General features: G+C 42.6%; 1 protein-coding gene across 1 annotated transcript in view; it reads left to right on the top strand.

The window, feature by feature from the left end:
- Positions 1-15,767, top strand: part of rel (v-rel avian reticuloendotheliosis viral oncogene homolog) — a 54,099-nt gene that overhangs the window by 20,398 nt on the left and 17,934 nt on the right. The window contains exon 5 of the mRNA XM_078404757.1: positions 3,850-3,941. Coding sequence (XP_078260883.1) covers positions 3,850-3,941 — 92 coding nt within the window. The remainder of the gene's footprint in view (positions 1-3,849; positions 3,942-15,767) is intronic.

Genomic DNA, 15,767 nt, shown 5'->3' with positions numbered 1-15,767 from the left:
GCATCTCTGGATGGAAGGAATGGGCCATTCCTTCTCTCCAGCAATGTTGCCTGTCCCACTGAGTTACTCCTGCATTTTGTGTCTATCTTCGGTGTAAGCCAGCATCTGCAGTTCCTTCCTGCACAAAACGCCTGAAGGACAGGGTAGAAAAGGGACAAAACAGAAAACATAAGGAAACAGAGGCACAGCTGAGGTACTCAATAAATACTTTACACTGTCTTCAGTTGATCTTTGAGATCTTGGTAAGAGGGGAATGAGGTAGTGAAAATGGATGGTATAAAATTACAGTATCATCAATCTATCACCAGTTCCACGTGGAATGCATTCTATTTTCAAAGCAAAGTACGGTCATTCCGGCAGGGGCCAGAAGCTTCTCATTTCCTTTGGTGTAAGCCTGCATCCTGCAGTTCCTTAGGAAAGAAAACTGCAGATGCTGGTTTAAATCGAAGGTAGACACAAAATGCTGGAGTAACTCAGCATCTCTGGAGATAAGGAATGGGTGACGTTTCGGGTCGAGACCCTTCTTCAGATTGAGGTTGTCAGATTCATCATCGTCCTCTTAGATTAAAAACTCAATTTTTTTGGAAAAGCTCAGACTGAAGAAGGGTCTCACCCATTCCTTCTCTCCAGAGATGCTGCCTGACCCGCTGAGTTACTCCAGCATTTTGTGTCTACCATCTGCAGTTCCTTCCTACACATCCACAATCTAACATCAGTAGTAAAAAAAACCTTCAGAGGCAAGATCCTGGGTCAAAATAAATCGCCATTTGCAAAATTGCAAGCTAATGTGCAAAAGGTCAGCAATAATTTGGTAAAGGCAACCTTGACTGAGTTTTTGCAGAGAGATTTGCAGAACATGATGTGTTTAATGTCAGTGCAGAATTTCAAAAAGTAAATTTGTGTGTTTCTCCCTGTGATCTCGCAGTTTTTCCCCAGATGCTTTGGATTCCTCCTGCATCCCAAAAAATACTGGTTAATTGGTTGCACTAAATTGCCCGAGTGTAGCTGTCTGAGGGATGAAAGGAGAATATCTATCTATATACTAAAACTCTTGTTTGTTATCTTGTTTGTGACTGAACTTCAGCCAAAATGGTACACGATAGCGCAACAATTTTACGCCCACCTTACTCACCATTGTCACTTTACTAATGCAAGTAGTTTTATTGAAATCGGTGTTATATTTTTTAAGTTATTCACATTTTTAAGTTTAAAAGGAGGGGGAGGAGGGAGGGAGGGGGGAGTGAGGGAGGGGGGAGTGAGGGAGAAGGGAGAGGGGAGGGGGGGAGTGGAGGAGAGAGGGGAGGGGGAGGACAGGGTGCTGCACCAATGCAGGAGAGGTTTGGGCCCAATGGGTCCACTTGGTCTAGTATATATATATATTTTTAGGTTAGTTTAGATTAGAGATACAGCATGGAAACCGGTCCTTCGGCTCACTGAGGCCGCACGGTCCAGTGATCCTTGCACATTATCACTACCCCACACGCACTAGGGACAATATTATTATTTTTTTATGCCAAGCCAATTAACCTAGTGTGGAGTGCGAGAGGAAATCGAAGATCTTGGAGAAAACCCACACAGGTCATGGGGAAAACGTACAAACTCCGTCCAGACACCTCCCGTAGTCGGGATCGAACCTGGGTCCCTGGCGCTGTAAGGCAGCGATTCTACCACTGCGCCACTGTGCCACAGTGACCAGCATGAGAAGGAGAATATAGGTAGCAGTGAATCAGTGAGGAATCGAGATTGATGGGGTAGGTTTAAGAGCTGGCACGGACTCAAAAGGCTGGATAGCCCCCACCTATATCATTGAAAATATGAGACTTTTCATGAGAATAGCAAAATATGAGAAAACAAATGTTTTAAATTGAATGGGAGAGGGTAGAGAAAACAAATGGATCTGGGAAGGCCAAGTTTGTCCTGTTGTGTATTAATCAGCATCTGCAGTTCCTTTGTTTCTACTACTAACACAACAATACTGCATGTCTCGGTTATATTGGACAATCGGCAATAACAGGCACCATTCCCCCCCACACTGTGGTCTGTTATAATGAGGGCTTACTGTAGTTAGGAGCATCGTTCTTCAAGATATTTTTATTATAACGGGTGTCAAGGGTTATGGGGAGAAAGCAGGAAAATGGGATTAGGAGGCAGAGATCAGCCTTGATTGAATGGCAGAGTACACTCAATGGGCCGAATGGCCTAATTCTACTCCTACAACTTGTGAGCTAGTGAATATGTACCTAAGTTCAGATTTTCTCTAAATAAGACATAAATTCAAACTTTGCAGAAGACATGCATAGAAATATGATGAATAAACAGGGAGAGAGCACAGATATTCATTGAAGACCAGTGCATGGGAGATGAAATTCAATACAGGGAAGTGATCTGTTTAGTAGGAAGTATGACAAGTGAAAATATGAACGGATTAATATAATTTTAAATAGAGGAACAAAAAGTCATGGCAGTACTTATTAGAAAATGCAGGTTGCAGGATAAGCAGAAAAGGCTGATTTGAATAGCATTCGGGATCTTTTGATTTTGTAAAAGAGGTTCGAGCACAGGTACAAGGACATGCTGCAAAGACCCTCCCACTTTCAATAGACTCAAATCTACAACAGGCAGTGTCTGTCAGGTGATATAATATGAAAGATACATTTGTAATTTTTGGAAAGACACAAAATGCTGGAGTAACTCAGCGGGACAGGCAGCATCTCTGGAGAGAAGGAATGGGTGATGTTTCGGCTCGAGACCCTTCTTCATACTGATGTCAGGGGAGTGGGTGCGACAGAGATAGAATGTAGTCGGAGACTGTAAGACTAGTGGGAGAACTGGGATGGGGAGGTTGATGGAGAGAGTGGGAAAGCAAGGACTATTTGAAGTTAGAGAAGTCAATGTTCATACCGCTGGGGTGTAAGCTACCCAAGCGTAATATGAGGTGCTGTTCCTCCAATTTGCGCTGGGCCTCACTCTGACAATGAAGGAGGCCCAGGGCAGAAAGGTCAGATTGGGAATGGGAGGGGGAGTTAAAGTGCCGAGCCACCGGGAGATCAGGTAGGTTAAGGCGGACTGAGCGGAGGTGTTCAGCGAAACGATCGCCGAGCCTGTGCTTGGTCTCGCCAATTGTAATTTCTGGAGGTCACTTTGAAAATACTAAACAAAGTGATGAAAACTGAGTACACGGAAATCAAGATTATTCTCTTTACTTTAGTCTGACTGATGCCAGTATGAAGGTTATGCTTTGTAGCATAGGGCTCACAATGTTAATGAAAGTAGCAAAAAGTCATCTTATAAAAGGTTAAAAAGTTTCAATCTGCAATGTATGTATGCAGCGTGAAACTAAACAGCAAGTGTTTATGGTTTCATTTGGCACGCACCCCTCATTAAACAGACATTTTATTGGCCTGTGACAAAAAGCTGATGGTGATGTCGACAAACGCATTATCGGGAGCACATTAATTCCTTAAACGAAAAGTCGAATGATTTCAACCAGGCATTTCTAAATAAGCACTTCCCTGTTGCCATCGACGCGACTGTAGTGATGTAATGGTTTTTCCATGTGGGAAAAGTAGAGGGGAAGTCCCCAAATAGTAAACTGCAGTATTATGCAAATTGGCCAAGAAATTGACTCCTACACGTTTATCCACACCTACTATCTCTGTTTGGTATATAAAAAATAAGCTGTATCTTTGTTTCAAGAAAAGGTTAAAATAAACTTGGGGGGGGCCAAGATTTTTTACCGTACAGACAAAAACTCATTAACTTTTTGTATTCATGTAAAAAGATTTTTTTTTGTTTTCTTGGCTTTATTCCAGGATAATATCATTCAATAAGTCTTGTCATATTTTCTAGTTTTCAGAACTTGGGCATTCAATGCGTGAAGAGGAAAGAAGTGAAAGATGCCATTCTGTTTCGAATTGAACGACAACTCAACCCCTTCAATGGTAATAAATTCTCCCTCTCATTCTGGAGCCACATTTAAACATAGTTGGAAAATGTACTGAAACAACCATTATTTGCAAATAATGCATGGCTTCCAGGGTAAACGCACATGAATTGCTTGTAATCAATTGAGTTTGCTCTATTGCCTCTGGCATTCAATCTAAACTGTTGGCATTTTCAAACTTCTTGAATTTTCCGTTAATTTGAGGGATCAACTCCTCGCGATATTCCAGTAAACTGCTTGTCTAGTGCAAGTGCTGTTTTGATTGCTGGTGTGAAATGAGGGAGGAAAAGATGTCAGAACCTTCACGGGACGTGATAATCTGAACAAAGAAAGGAAATCACTCTTCATTTATACGTTCAATTAGCAATAAATTGACCTACAGGTGTTTCTCCGCTGCCATGTCATTGTAACCAAATTGAGATTGACTTTAAACATGACAAAATGTCAAGTTTGGAACTACGATAATTGTGACCAATTTTGTACTTGGTAGATGGTTTCTTACAAAATTTAGCCTCAAGGTACTTGATGGCATTAAAATTGTGACCTCTCTTATGGAAGAAGCCAAGGCAAAGAAATCAAGCTAATGATTTGGATTATCATAAGATCTTAAGTGATAGGAGCAGAATTAGGCCATTTGACTCATCAAGTCTGCTCCACCATTCAATTATGGCTGATCTATCTCTCCCTCCTGACCCCATTCTCCTGCCTTCTCCCCATAACCTCTGACACCCAATATTATCTTAAAAACTAGTCATTCTGCTTCCCAATTGCAGCCACTGGCTCCCCCCCCCCCCCCCCCCCCCCCCGCCACCAACAATAGGAACATGTATCTCCCCCACTGTCCCAACTTTCCTCACCCCATTCCTCAGTCTATATATGGATGGTTCTTGAGTTGCTCCAACAGTAACAGTTCATAGCGTCACACAGCATGGAGACAGGCACCTTGGCCCAACTCATCCATGCTGACATGATGCCCGCTAGTACTCCAACCTAAGCTAGTCCCATTTTCCTGCATTGCCCCTTATACCTCTACACTTTTCTTATGCATGTGTGTCTAAAAATCTTTTAAATGTTGTTATTGTACCTGCCTCAACTACTTCCTCAGACAGCTCTTTCTATTTACCTGCCCTCAGGTTTCTATTAAATCTTTCCCCTCTCACCCTAACCCTATGCCCTCTAGTTCTTGGTTTCCCCCTAATCTGTTAAAAAATAACGTGCATTCATCCTATCCATTCCCCTCGTGACATTCTATAACTCTATTAAGAGGTCCTTCTACAGTTGTACCGGGCCCTGGTGAGACCGCACCTGGAGTACTGTGTGCAGTTTTGGTCTCCAAATTTGAGGAATGATATTCTTGCTATCGAGGGCGTGCAGCGTAGGTTCACTAGGTTGATTCCCGGAATGGCGGGACTGTCGTATGTTGAAAGGCTGGAGCAATTAGGCTTGTATACACTGGAATTTAGAAGGATGAGGGTGGATCTTATTGAAACGTATAAGATAATTAGGGGATTGGACACATTAGAGGCAGGAAACATGTTCCCAATGTTGGGGGAGTCCAGAACAAGGGGCCACAGTATAAGAATAAGGGGTAGGCCATTTAGAACGGAGATGAGGAAGAACTTTTTCAGTCAGAGAGTGGTGAAGGTGTGGAATTCTCTGCCTCAGAAGGCAGTGGAGGCCAGTTCGTTGGATGCTTTCAAGAGAGAGCTGGATAGAGCTCTTAAGGATAGCGGAGTGAGGGGGTATGGGGAGAAGGCAGGAACGGGGTACTGATTGAGAGTGATCAGCCATGATCGCATTGAATGGCGGTGCTGGCTCGAAGGGCTGAATGGCCTACTCCTGCACCTATTGTCTATTGTCTATTGTCTATTGTCTATCATCCCCTCAGCCTCCGGCACTCCAAGGAATAAACTCCTAGCCTGCTATAGCTTAACCCTCGAGTCTTGGCAACATCCTTGGAAAAATCCGTTGCACCTTTTCCAGCTTAATACCATCTATCCTATAGCTGGGCGACCAAAATTGAACACAATATTCCAAGTGCAGTCTCATCAAAGTCTTGAACAAATGTGACATCCCAACTCCTATACTCAATTATGAAGGCCAACATACCAAAATACATGTTTACCACTCTTTACACCTTCAGGGAACTATATACCTGTACTCTAAGGTCTCTCTGCTGTACAACACACCCCAGGGCCCTATTGTTCACTGTGAAGATCCTGTCCTGGTTCAACTTCCCAAAATGAAACACAGCAAGCTCAGAGATCTGTTATTTAAAATCCCTCTCTTCTCTTTTCTTGCCCATTGTTTCCTTCAGCAATGCATTAAGTTCAGAAACTCTTAGCAGCGTGGTTGGAGCTCAAAATATCACTCTTGTGCTAATTAGATTATTTCTGGCCCACCGACACTTTATTAGAACCAAGCGTATGTTACTTATATTCTCAGGTGGTTTAGGCCTGAAGTGAAACAAAGATATATTTAGATGTTTCAGTTCACAGTTCTTGAAAATCAGAGCCTTATGTTGGATGAAGAAATATGTTCATTCGTGCACAAGTTTGGAAAATGTGATATTTAGTTTAATTTCGAGTAGTTCTCATCTGGAATTTAGTCAAGGGATGGAGAAAGCTCATCTTGAGCTCGTTTGTGGACAAAACTGGTGGCAATTTGTTCACCCTTATTCTGAAGGATTGTAATCACAAAATGTTGTTTGCTTCAATGGTCCCATTCCTCAGGCTTCTGAAATGGTAGAACTGAGAAACCCAGTGACAATGATATTGGTGTAAAAACAGAAAATATTAGAAAATTCAGCAGGGAATTACTTTGATAGGGTGAAATAATGTGACATGTAAGGGCCAGCTAAAATCTAAGCTTCAATTTCCTTTGTTCTGCTCAGTATCCTAGTCCAGTTTGTTTCTCTCTTTCTCCGTTTCGATAAAGTTCCAGACCTGAAATGTTGACTGTTTCTCGTTCCACAAATGCTGCTGACGACGTCGAGTTTTTAAAGCATTCTTTGCTTTGATTTCAGTTTTTCAGAATCTGCAGTTTTTTAAATTTTCATTTACCGAAAAAATTATTGGAGTTCTTTAAATGTTTTGAGGAAGAAAGAAAAATACATTATACGGTGACGCAAGTTATTAACAGCCCTATTTGTCACCATCTGTATGGCTCTAACCAAATAATTTCAAGGTGATAGCATTAATAGCATTAATAGCATTAAAAATAGTTTTAGAATATATCATTGAAAAAACTTTCAATATTTTACATTCCCCCATGAGTGAGAAAAATTCTCCCAACATCTGCACTATCAATCTCTCCCAGACTCTTGCTGGTCAAAATTATCTATATACTAAAACTCTCGTTTGTTATCTTGTTTGTGACTAAACTTCAGCCAAAACGGTACACGATAGCGCGACAATTTTAGGCCCACCTTACTCACTATTGTCACTTTACTGATAAGGCAAGTAGTTTTATTGAAATCGGTGTATATTTTTAAAGTTATTCATATTTTTAAGTTTAAAAGGAGGGGAGGAGGAGGGGGGGAAGGGGGGAGTGGGGGAGTGAATCTATAGAACATTGGAAAATGATCACCAATGTGTCCACGATTTCTCGAGCCACTTCCTTAAGTACCCTGGGATTCAGACCATCAGGCCCTGGGGATTTATCAGCCTTCAGTCCCATCAGTCTACCCAACACCATTTCCTGCCTAATGTGAATTTCCTTCAGTTCCTCCGTTACCCTAGGACCTCTGTCCACTAGTACATCTGGGAGATTGTGTCTTCCTTAGTGAAGACAGATCCAAAGTACCTGTTCAACTCGTCTGCCATTTTCTTGTTTCCCATAATAAATTCACCTGCTTCTCTCTTCAAGGGACCCACATTTGTTTTAACTATCCTGGGGAGAGGGTGGTTTAGGTGAGAAGGGATGAGTGAACCATGGAGTTGAGGAATCTACCAAGACAGGTGTGAAGTGATTAATTTTGGAAAGGTAAATCAGCCAAGGACATAGTGAATGACAGAGCCTTAGGGAGTGTTGTACCAAGGGTACAGATGCATAGTTTCCCAAAAATGGCAACATGGTTAGACAGGGTGGTGATAGCATACGATAGTGTCTGCTTTCATCGTCTGAGACATTGAGCACAAGGGCTGCGATGTTATCTTACGGTTGTATAAAACATTGGTTAGGGCGCACCTTGAACATTGCGTGTCATCCTGTTTGCCAGGCTAGAGGGAGAATGAGATTAACATAGCGAAGGTGCAGAAAAGATTTAAGAGGAGGTTGCCTTGACTGGAGTCCATCACGTTCTAAAGAGAAATTGGACAGGCTGGCACAAACCTTGTGGAGAGTTTATACATTCACTAGACCAAGTGGACCCGTTGGGCCCAAACCTCTCCTGCATTGGTGCAGCACCCTGTCCTCCCCCCCCCTTCCCCTTTCTCCTCAACCCCCCCTTCCTTCTCCCCCACTCCCCCCTTCCCCCCTCCCTGTGACTGAACTTCAGCCAAAACAGTACACGATAGCGCAACAATTTTAGGCCCACCTTACTCACCATTGTCACTTTAGTGATAATGCAAGTAGTTTAATTGAAATCGGTCTTATATTTTTAGTTATTCACATTTCAAAGTTTAAAAGGAGGGGAAGTGGAGGAAGGAGGAGGAGGGAGGGAAGGGGGGAGTGGGGGAGAAGGGAGAGGGGAGGGGGGAGTTGAGGAGAGAGGGGAGGGGGGGAGGACAGGGTGCTGCACCAATGCAGGAGAGATTTGGGCCCAACGGTTCCACTTGGTCTAGTTTACTTTATATCTACATTCTCATTTGCTTTCTCACCAAATCTAGCAGAATACACTTAATCCCTTCGTCAAAGCCATTAATATAGGTAGTAAATAGCTGAAGCTCTGGTCTTGATGCCAGTGGCACTCCAGTAGTTAACCTGAGAAGACCTAAGTCTCTAGTGTCTGTAAACCACTTGGCCATCCTTCCTGTGGGTTGTCACATGCAATCAACAAATTGTTATCTGTCTGCCAGATGGGAAACAGAAACTCAACACTTCTCAATTATTGGAGACACAACACATCTGTAGCAAAAAAACAAAAGCATTGTTCGAGGAATTCAGCAGGTTAGGCAGCATCTGTGGAGGGAAATGGACTGTTGTGTTTCGGTCCGAGACCCTTCCTCTGGACTGTGGGAGTGGAAGGGGGATAGCTGGTAAAAAGAGGTGGAGGTCGGGGGGGGGGGGGGGGGGGATGAGGCAAGAGCTGGAATACAATACATGAGGCGGGTGGTTCGAGTCAGGAGGGGCGGGAGAGAGAGATGGAGCTACGGAGAGAGACTGGATGTGAAGGGTGGAGATAACCAGGGGCTACAGAAAGTGGAATCTGATGGAATGGGAAGGTAACGTAAGGGAGAAATCTAAACTCACGGAAAAGCATGAACACTGAACTCTCTAATTCACCTATCATATCCAGCCTCTACCAGTATCTCCATCCCTCTCTCCTGCTATCTCCATCCCACACTCTAATTTCAGGTAACCCTCTACCCCTCAGTCCTTCTAACCACCTAGATCCTCCTACACTTCTTCCCCGCAACACTGCGCCCCCTCTTACCCACTTTCTTCGCCTTCCATCTGCCCATCACCCACACACTCCTCCCATCGGGTCCTTAACCTTCCCTGCCCCCACCGTTCCTGTCGGCCCACCACACCTCCCTTATTCAGTCCCATACACCACCTTCCTTTCCATCAGACCATCAAACGCAGCCCCTTATCACCTCCACCAAGCACATCCCAGCCTCTATCCATAATCTCCATCCATCTCCCCCCCCCCACCCAACTCCATCCACTAAATCATCCCTAGTCACCCGATATGCTTCTCGTGTGCCAGCTCCTGCCTTCACCCCTCCCCCCACCTCTTTTATACTAGCTATCTCCACTCTACTCTTTCATAAGGTCATAAGTGACAGGAGCAGAATTAGACGTTTCGGTCCATCAAGTCTACTCCACCATTCAATCAGGGAAACATAGAAAATAGGTGAAGGATGGGGCCCTTTGGGCCAGCACCGCCATTCATTGTGATCATGGCTGATCATCCACAATCAGTAACCCGTGCCTGCCTTCTCCCCATATCCCTTGATTCAGCTAGCCCCTAGAGCTCTATCTAACTCAATCAAATAGACAATAGACAATAGGTGCAGGAGGAGGCCATTTGGCCCTTCGAGCCAGCACCGCCATTCAATGTGATCATGGCTGATCATTCTCAATCAGTACCCCGTTCCTGCCTTCTCCCCATACTCCCCTGACTCCGCTATCCTTAAGAGCTCTATCTAGCTGTCTCTTGAATGCATTCAGAGAATTGGCCTCCACTGCCTTCTGAGGCAGAGAATTCCACAGATTCACAACTCTCTGACTGAAAAAGTTTTCCCTCATCTCAGTTCTAAATGGCCTACCCCTTATTCTTAAACTGTGGCCCCTTGTTCTGGACTCCCCCAACATTGGGAACATGTTTCCTGCCTCTAACGTGTCCAACCCCTTACTCTAACTCTATCTAAATCATGGCTGATCTATCTCTCCCTCCTAACCCCATTCTCCTGCCTTCTCCCCATAACCTCTGACACCCGTACTAATCAAGAATCTATCTCTGCCTTAAATATATCCACTGACTTGGCCTCCACAGCCTTGTGTGGCAAAGAATTCCACAGATTCACCATCAGTCAAGAGGAAGGATTTTAGTTTAGCTTAGATACAGTGCAGAAACAGACCCTTTGGCCCACTGAGTCCGCACTAATCCTGGAGAAAACCCACACAGGTCACGGGGAGAACGAACAAACTCCATACCGACAAGCACCCGTACCCGGTTTTCTGGCACTGTAATGGTGGCGTAACTCTACCGCTACGCCACCGTGCCTCCCTTTGAGTCTCTTGGGGGATCTTATTGAAACATATAAGATAATTAGGGGATTGGACATATTAGAGGCAGGTAACATGTTCCCAATGTTGGGGGAGTCCAGAACAAGGGGCCACAGTTTAAGAATAAGGGGTAGGCCATTTAGAACGGAGATGAGGAAGAACTTTTTCAGTCAGAGGGTGGTGAAGGTGTGGAATTCTCTGCCTCAGAAGGCAGTGGAGGCCAGTTCGTTGGATGCTTTCAAGAGAGAGCTGGATAGAGCTCTTAAGGATAGCGCAGTGGGGGGGTATGGGGAGAAGGCAGGAACGGGGTACTGATTGAGAGTGATCAGCCATGATCGCATTGAATGGCGGTGCTGGCTCGAAGGGCTGAATGGCCTACTCCTGCACCTATTGTCTATTGTCTATTGTCTATTGACCCAAAATTTTGACTATCCCTTCATAGATGCTGCATGACCCACAGAGCTCTTCCAGCAGTTTGTTTTTGCTTCCCATTAATTGTTTGTAATTATCATATCTCTTCATGGTACTATATTAATCCGTACTAGACCAAGTGGACCCGTTGGGCCCAAACCTCTCCTGCATTGGTGCAGCACCCTCCCTTCCCCCTCAACCCCCTTTATCCTCCCTCCACTCCACCCCCTCCCCCCCTTATCCTCCCTCCCTTCACCCCCTCCCTCCACCCCCCTCCTCTTCCCCTCCCCCCCCAATCCACCCCCTCACCCCCCCCCCCCTTCCCTCCCTAGGAGATAGATTTAAACTTTAAAATGTGAATAACTTAAAAAACATAACACCGATTTCAATAAAACTACTCGCATTACCATTAAAGCAATGTCGCTGAGTAAGGTGGGCCTAAGATTGTCGTGCTATCGTGTGCCGTTTTGGCTGTAGTTTGATCGCAAACAAACAAACAAATGAGAGTTTTAGTATATAGATGTATATATATTTTTTAAATGGCTATAGTGACAAGGGCAACGTAATAGGTAATGTAGAACAGAGAGGAAGCGCCACTATGGTATTATTTGATATATTTGTCAGATGTGTCCATTTAACTGAGGTTTAGTGCACGAGCATTTTGTTCGTAATTGTATAAGAAGCAAATATCAGGAAGCACGCGCCTGTGAAACTGTGATATCTAAAAGGGAACTGGAGACAGGAAATGGGCCCCAGGTTTGAAACTGTCTTCATTGCCTGCAATGTGTTAAATGTGAAGTGGACTGCTTTGGCTTTAAGGGAAACCTATATGATTTTATCATTGGTTGTGTTTTCAAGTTAAGATCTATCAATCTATCAATAATTCTGTACCACATTTGTTTAATTAAACTGCAGTATACAGACAATTGAATCACCTTAAAAGGATATGCTATTTTAAAAATAGTACAAGAGGAAGTAGGGTTTCTATCTAACTTCCTTTAAAAATACTGCAAATTGTAAAAAAAAAACAGGGTTTTCAAGTTTTAAGAATAGATGAATGAAGTTAAAATTTTCCATCTGGTGGACAGCTAAAAAGTTTTCCAACGATGTTTTACAATTCATTAAGTTCCCAAGTCTTTTTAGTTTCTAATGTTGCTCTTGCTTTCATTAATATATATAATTTTATTTTTTCCATTTTAATAGTTTTTCTTTTCATCTGTAGTGCATGTTTTTAATAAAGGAACCTGGTATAAATACAAAATCACCTGTATAAAATAGACCTTGCACTTGTCTTTTGTTCGTACTTGAAATAATATAACAAACATTATCTTGAAATATGACCCAAACACAAACATCTTGTCAAAAACCATAATGCTGATTCCCTCGGTTTTCTTATCATCCTCACTTCGAATTTAGAACAGTGCAGCATAAGAACAGGCCCTTCTGCCCACAATATCTTTGCCAAACATGATGCCAAGACCATCACTGATCTATCTGCTCACCCATATCCCTCCATTCCTTGCATATCCACATGCCTATCCAAAAGTCTAATGTTAATAACATAACTTCAACAGTGTGTTCCAGGCACTTGCGCTCTGTGTTTAAAAAAACAACTTGCTCAGCACATTTCCTTTCACACCTATAATCTTTCTTTCACTGGATTTTAGTCTGAAAATGACATGCAGAATCATGAGGTTTTCTGACTGCTTGGCTTTGTAATCTCATTGAAAGCCTGGTTTCTTACGCTTGAAGGTTACTATTGGAGAGTTGAATAAGTAATAGCTGAAATTTATGGCAGGGGGAGAATGTTTGGCCATTGTATCCTTGTTGCATGAGAATAGTATATCCAGAATGGCCTTCATTCCAGTTTGGGGTCCACTGTCCTATAAACAATAAGATAGTCTGAAGAAGGGTCTCGACCCAAAACGTCACTCGATCCTTCTCTCCAGAGATACTTTCTGACCCGCTGAGTTACTCCAGCTTTTTGTGTCTATCTTCAGTTTGAACCAGCATCTGCAGTTCCTTCCTAGACAATATCATATCATATCATATCATATATATACAGCCGGAAACAGGCCTTTTCGGCCCTCCAAGTCCGTGCCGCCCAGTGATCCCCGCACATTAACACTATCCTACACCCACTAGGGACAATTTTTACATTTACCCAGCCAATTAACCTACATACCTGTACGTATTTGGAGTGTGGGAGGAAACCGAAGATCTCGGAGAAAACCCACGCAGGTCACGGGGAGAACGTACAAACTCCTTACAGTACAGCACCCGTAGTCGGGATCGAACCTGAGTCTCTGGCGCTGCATTCGCTGTAAAGCAGCAACTCTACCGCTGCGCTACCGTGCCGCAAGATATCATCTATTGATCTCAGCACCTTCTAAATACAATCAATATTTATGATTTAACCATCCTTTCAGTCAATTACTTCTAAATCCCCCATGGATAGGTAATTTTTTCTCAAGTGCACTCTAGCACTTCTACCAATTACCTTGAACATATATATGTCTCATTATTGCTATTGACCTCTGTTAATGCAAACAATCCTTCCTGTGCATTATATCAAATCATAGATCTCTATTTGGCCTCCCTTATTTCAAAGTAATTAATCCAGCAGAGCCAACTTTTTCCATTCTCTCAAACCTCCCTTCTGTTCTCTCAAATCCACATCAGAGAACAAGTCTTGAATCATTTGCTGTAAAGTCCTCCTGCTTCCACCAGCTTCAGGATAGGCTGGGTACTCAATGTGTAGGAAGGAACTGCAGATGCTGGTTTAAACCGAAGATAGACACAAAAAGCTGGAGTAACTGAAGGGTCCCTTCAGAAGAAGGGTCTCGACCAGAAACGTCACCCATTCCTTCACTCCAGAGATGCTGGAGGTTTTTAACCAGGTTTTCAATGAGATTACAAAGTTGCTCCAGCTTTTTGTGTCTATCTTGGGTACTCAATGTACTTGATGTGCTGGCCGTGTGAGATGATCAACTGGATGTAGTCCTTCTAGTTGTGATATTGGAATAAAATTTATTGTACAGATTTTCCATTGTCTCTGGTTGAATTTACGAGGCACAAACACTAAACTTAAATCTTTATGTAGTCCATGATTCTGTTGTGAGATCCTTTTCATGTTGCAACAGCTAACTTTGTTTCTATTCCTCCTTCATTTTGGGGGTAAATCCATTGGTTTTGATCAGCTGATTGGCAAGGCTGCTACCTTATACGTTGCGTCTCTTTGAACCCATGTGCATATTTACACTTGAAGACATGCTATTGAGCAGAAAGTCAATGATACATCCTTCTGAAGTACATCAGAAAAAAAGCAAGGAAATATTTGTTAAATGGCTTGATAGTTCTCCTAGCCAGCCTCCAATCAAGCCCTTCACTATACACTTTTATATGTTGGCACCTAGTGACCCAGTTACATTTTGATGAGTGGCTACATGAATTGATAACATACGGGGGGAAACATTAAAAATTGCATTTACATGAAGCAGTTAACATTTTTGGGTTGAAGTTTCCCTCACCCACTCAGTTTAGAGATACAGCGTGGAAACAGGCAATTCTGTTCTATATAAGATCGTATGAACTTATGAACCAAACAGATCAAATCGGGATTAACTTTAGCTGTTCACTTTCATTCCTCAGCCATGTATTGTACCGGGCGGCATTCCATATTGGAAAGTATCCATTTTTCAGAGAACTTTGCTCAAAAGGACTTGAACCATGCAACTATCTAAGGTTGCCAATGCTCATGACAACTTGCTACACACTTTTGGGCGATGGGGATGTATAAATGGCAGGGTTAAAATGGAGGGAAAATGGACAAAAGGCTATTTTAAAGCCACTAACCAATGACCCTTGAATTGTATGCTCACAACTATATAACCGAATTCGGTTAGTTTTGTTTATTTGCCATTCCATGTTGCACTGAATAACTGCAGTTTTGTACGCATTGTCCATTCTGATGCCCTGCATGCTGCCCATGTACAGGGTAAAATAAGATGCCCAAAGTTAACGATTTAGATCTAATTGGTTCTCACACTACATGCACTACTTGATTAATATACAAAGTGAATAGATAATCCCTTGTTATGTGGTTTTGTTTTCTTTTTGTGAAAATATGGAGTTTGTTATGCTTTAATGGATATTATATTTGGCATTTTAAATGTGGTCTCACATTTCAATTCTTAAGAGTCTCTATTACCCAGGCTAAACATTTGAAAAAGTAAAATTGTTTTATTAGACAGCTGTGCAAAATCATGAATATTTTATCTTCTAATCTGCAGTTACTGCCATTTTGTTTACTGGGGTTGATATGGAAAAAAATGTCTAGTGTAAATGAACAAACGTTGTAATATTAAAGATCATGCTGGACTTTTTTAATTTGCACACAATTCTATAATTGTATCCTATTGATGATGCAAGTGTTAAACAACTGTAAACGTCACTACACATTACGGCAGAAGCAAAGTATATTAGGAGATTTTTTTATGCTAAACTTAGTTTTTAGCTG

The sequence above is a fragment of the Rhinoraja longicauda genome, chromosome 9 (assembly GCF_053455715.1).
Source record: "Rhinoraja longicauda isolate Sanriku21f chromosome 9, sRhiLon1.1, whole genome shotgun sequence".
Lineage (NCBI taxonomy): Eukaryota > Metazoa > Chordata > Chondrichthyes > Rajiformes > Arhynchobatidae > Rhinoraja > Rhinoraja longicauda.
The sequence above is the reverse complement of the archived record's forward strand: the minus strand, read 5'-3'. Positions and strand labels throughout refer to the sequence as shown.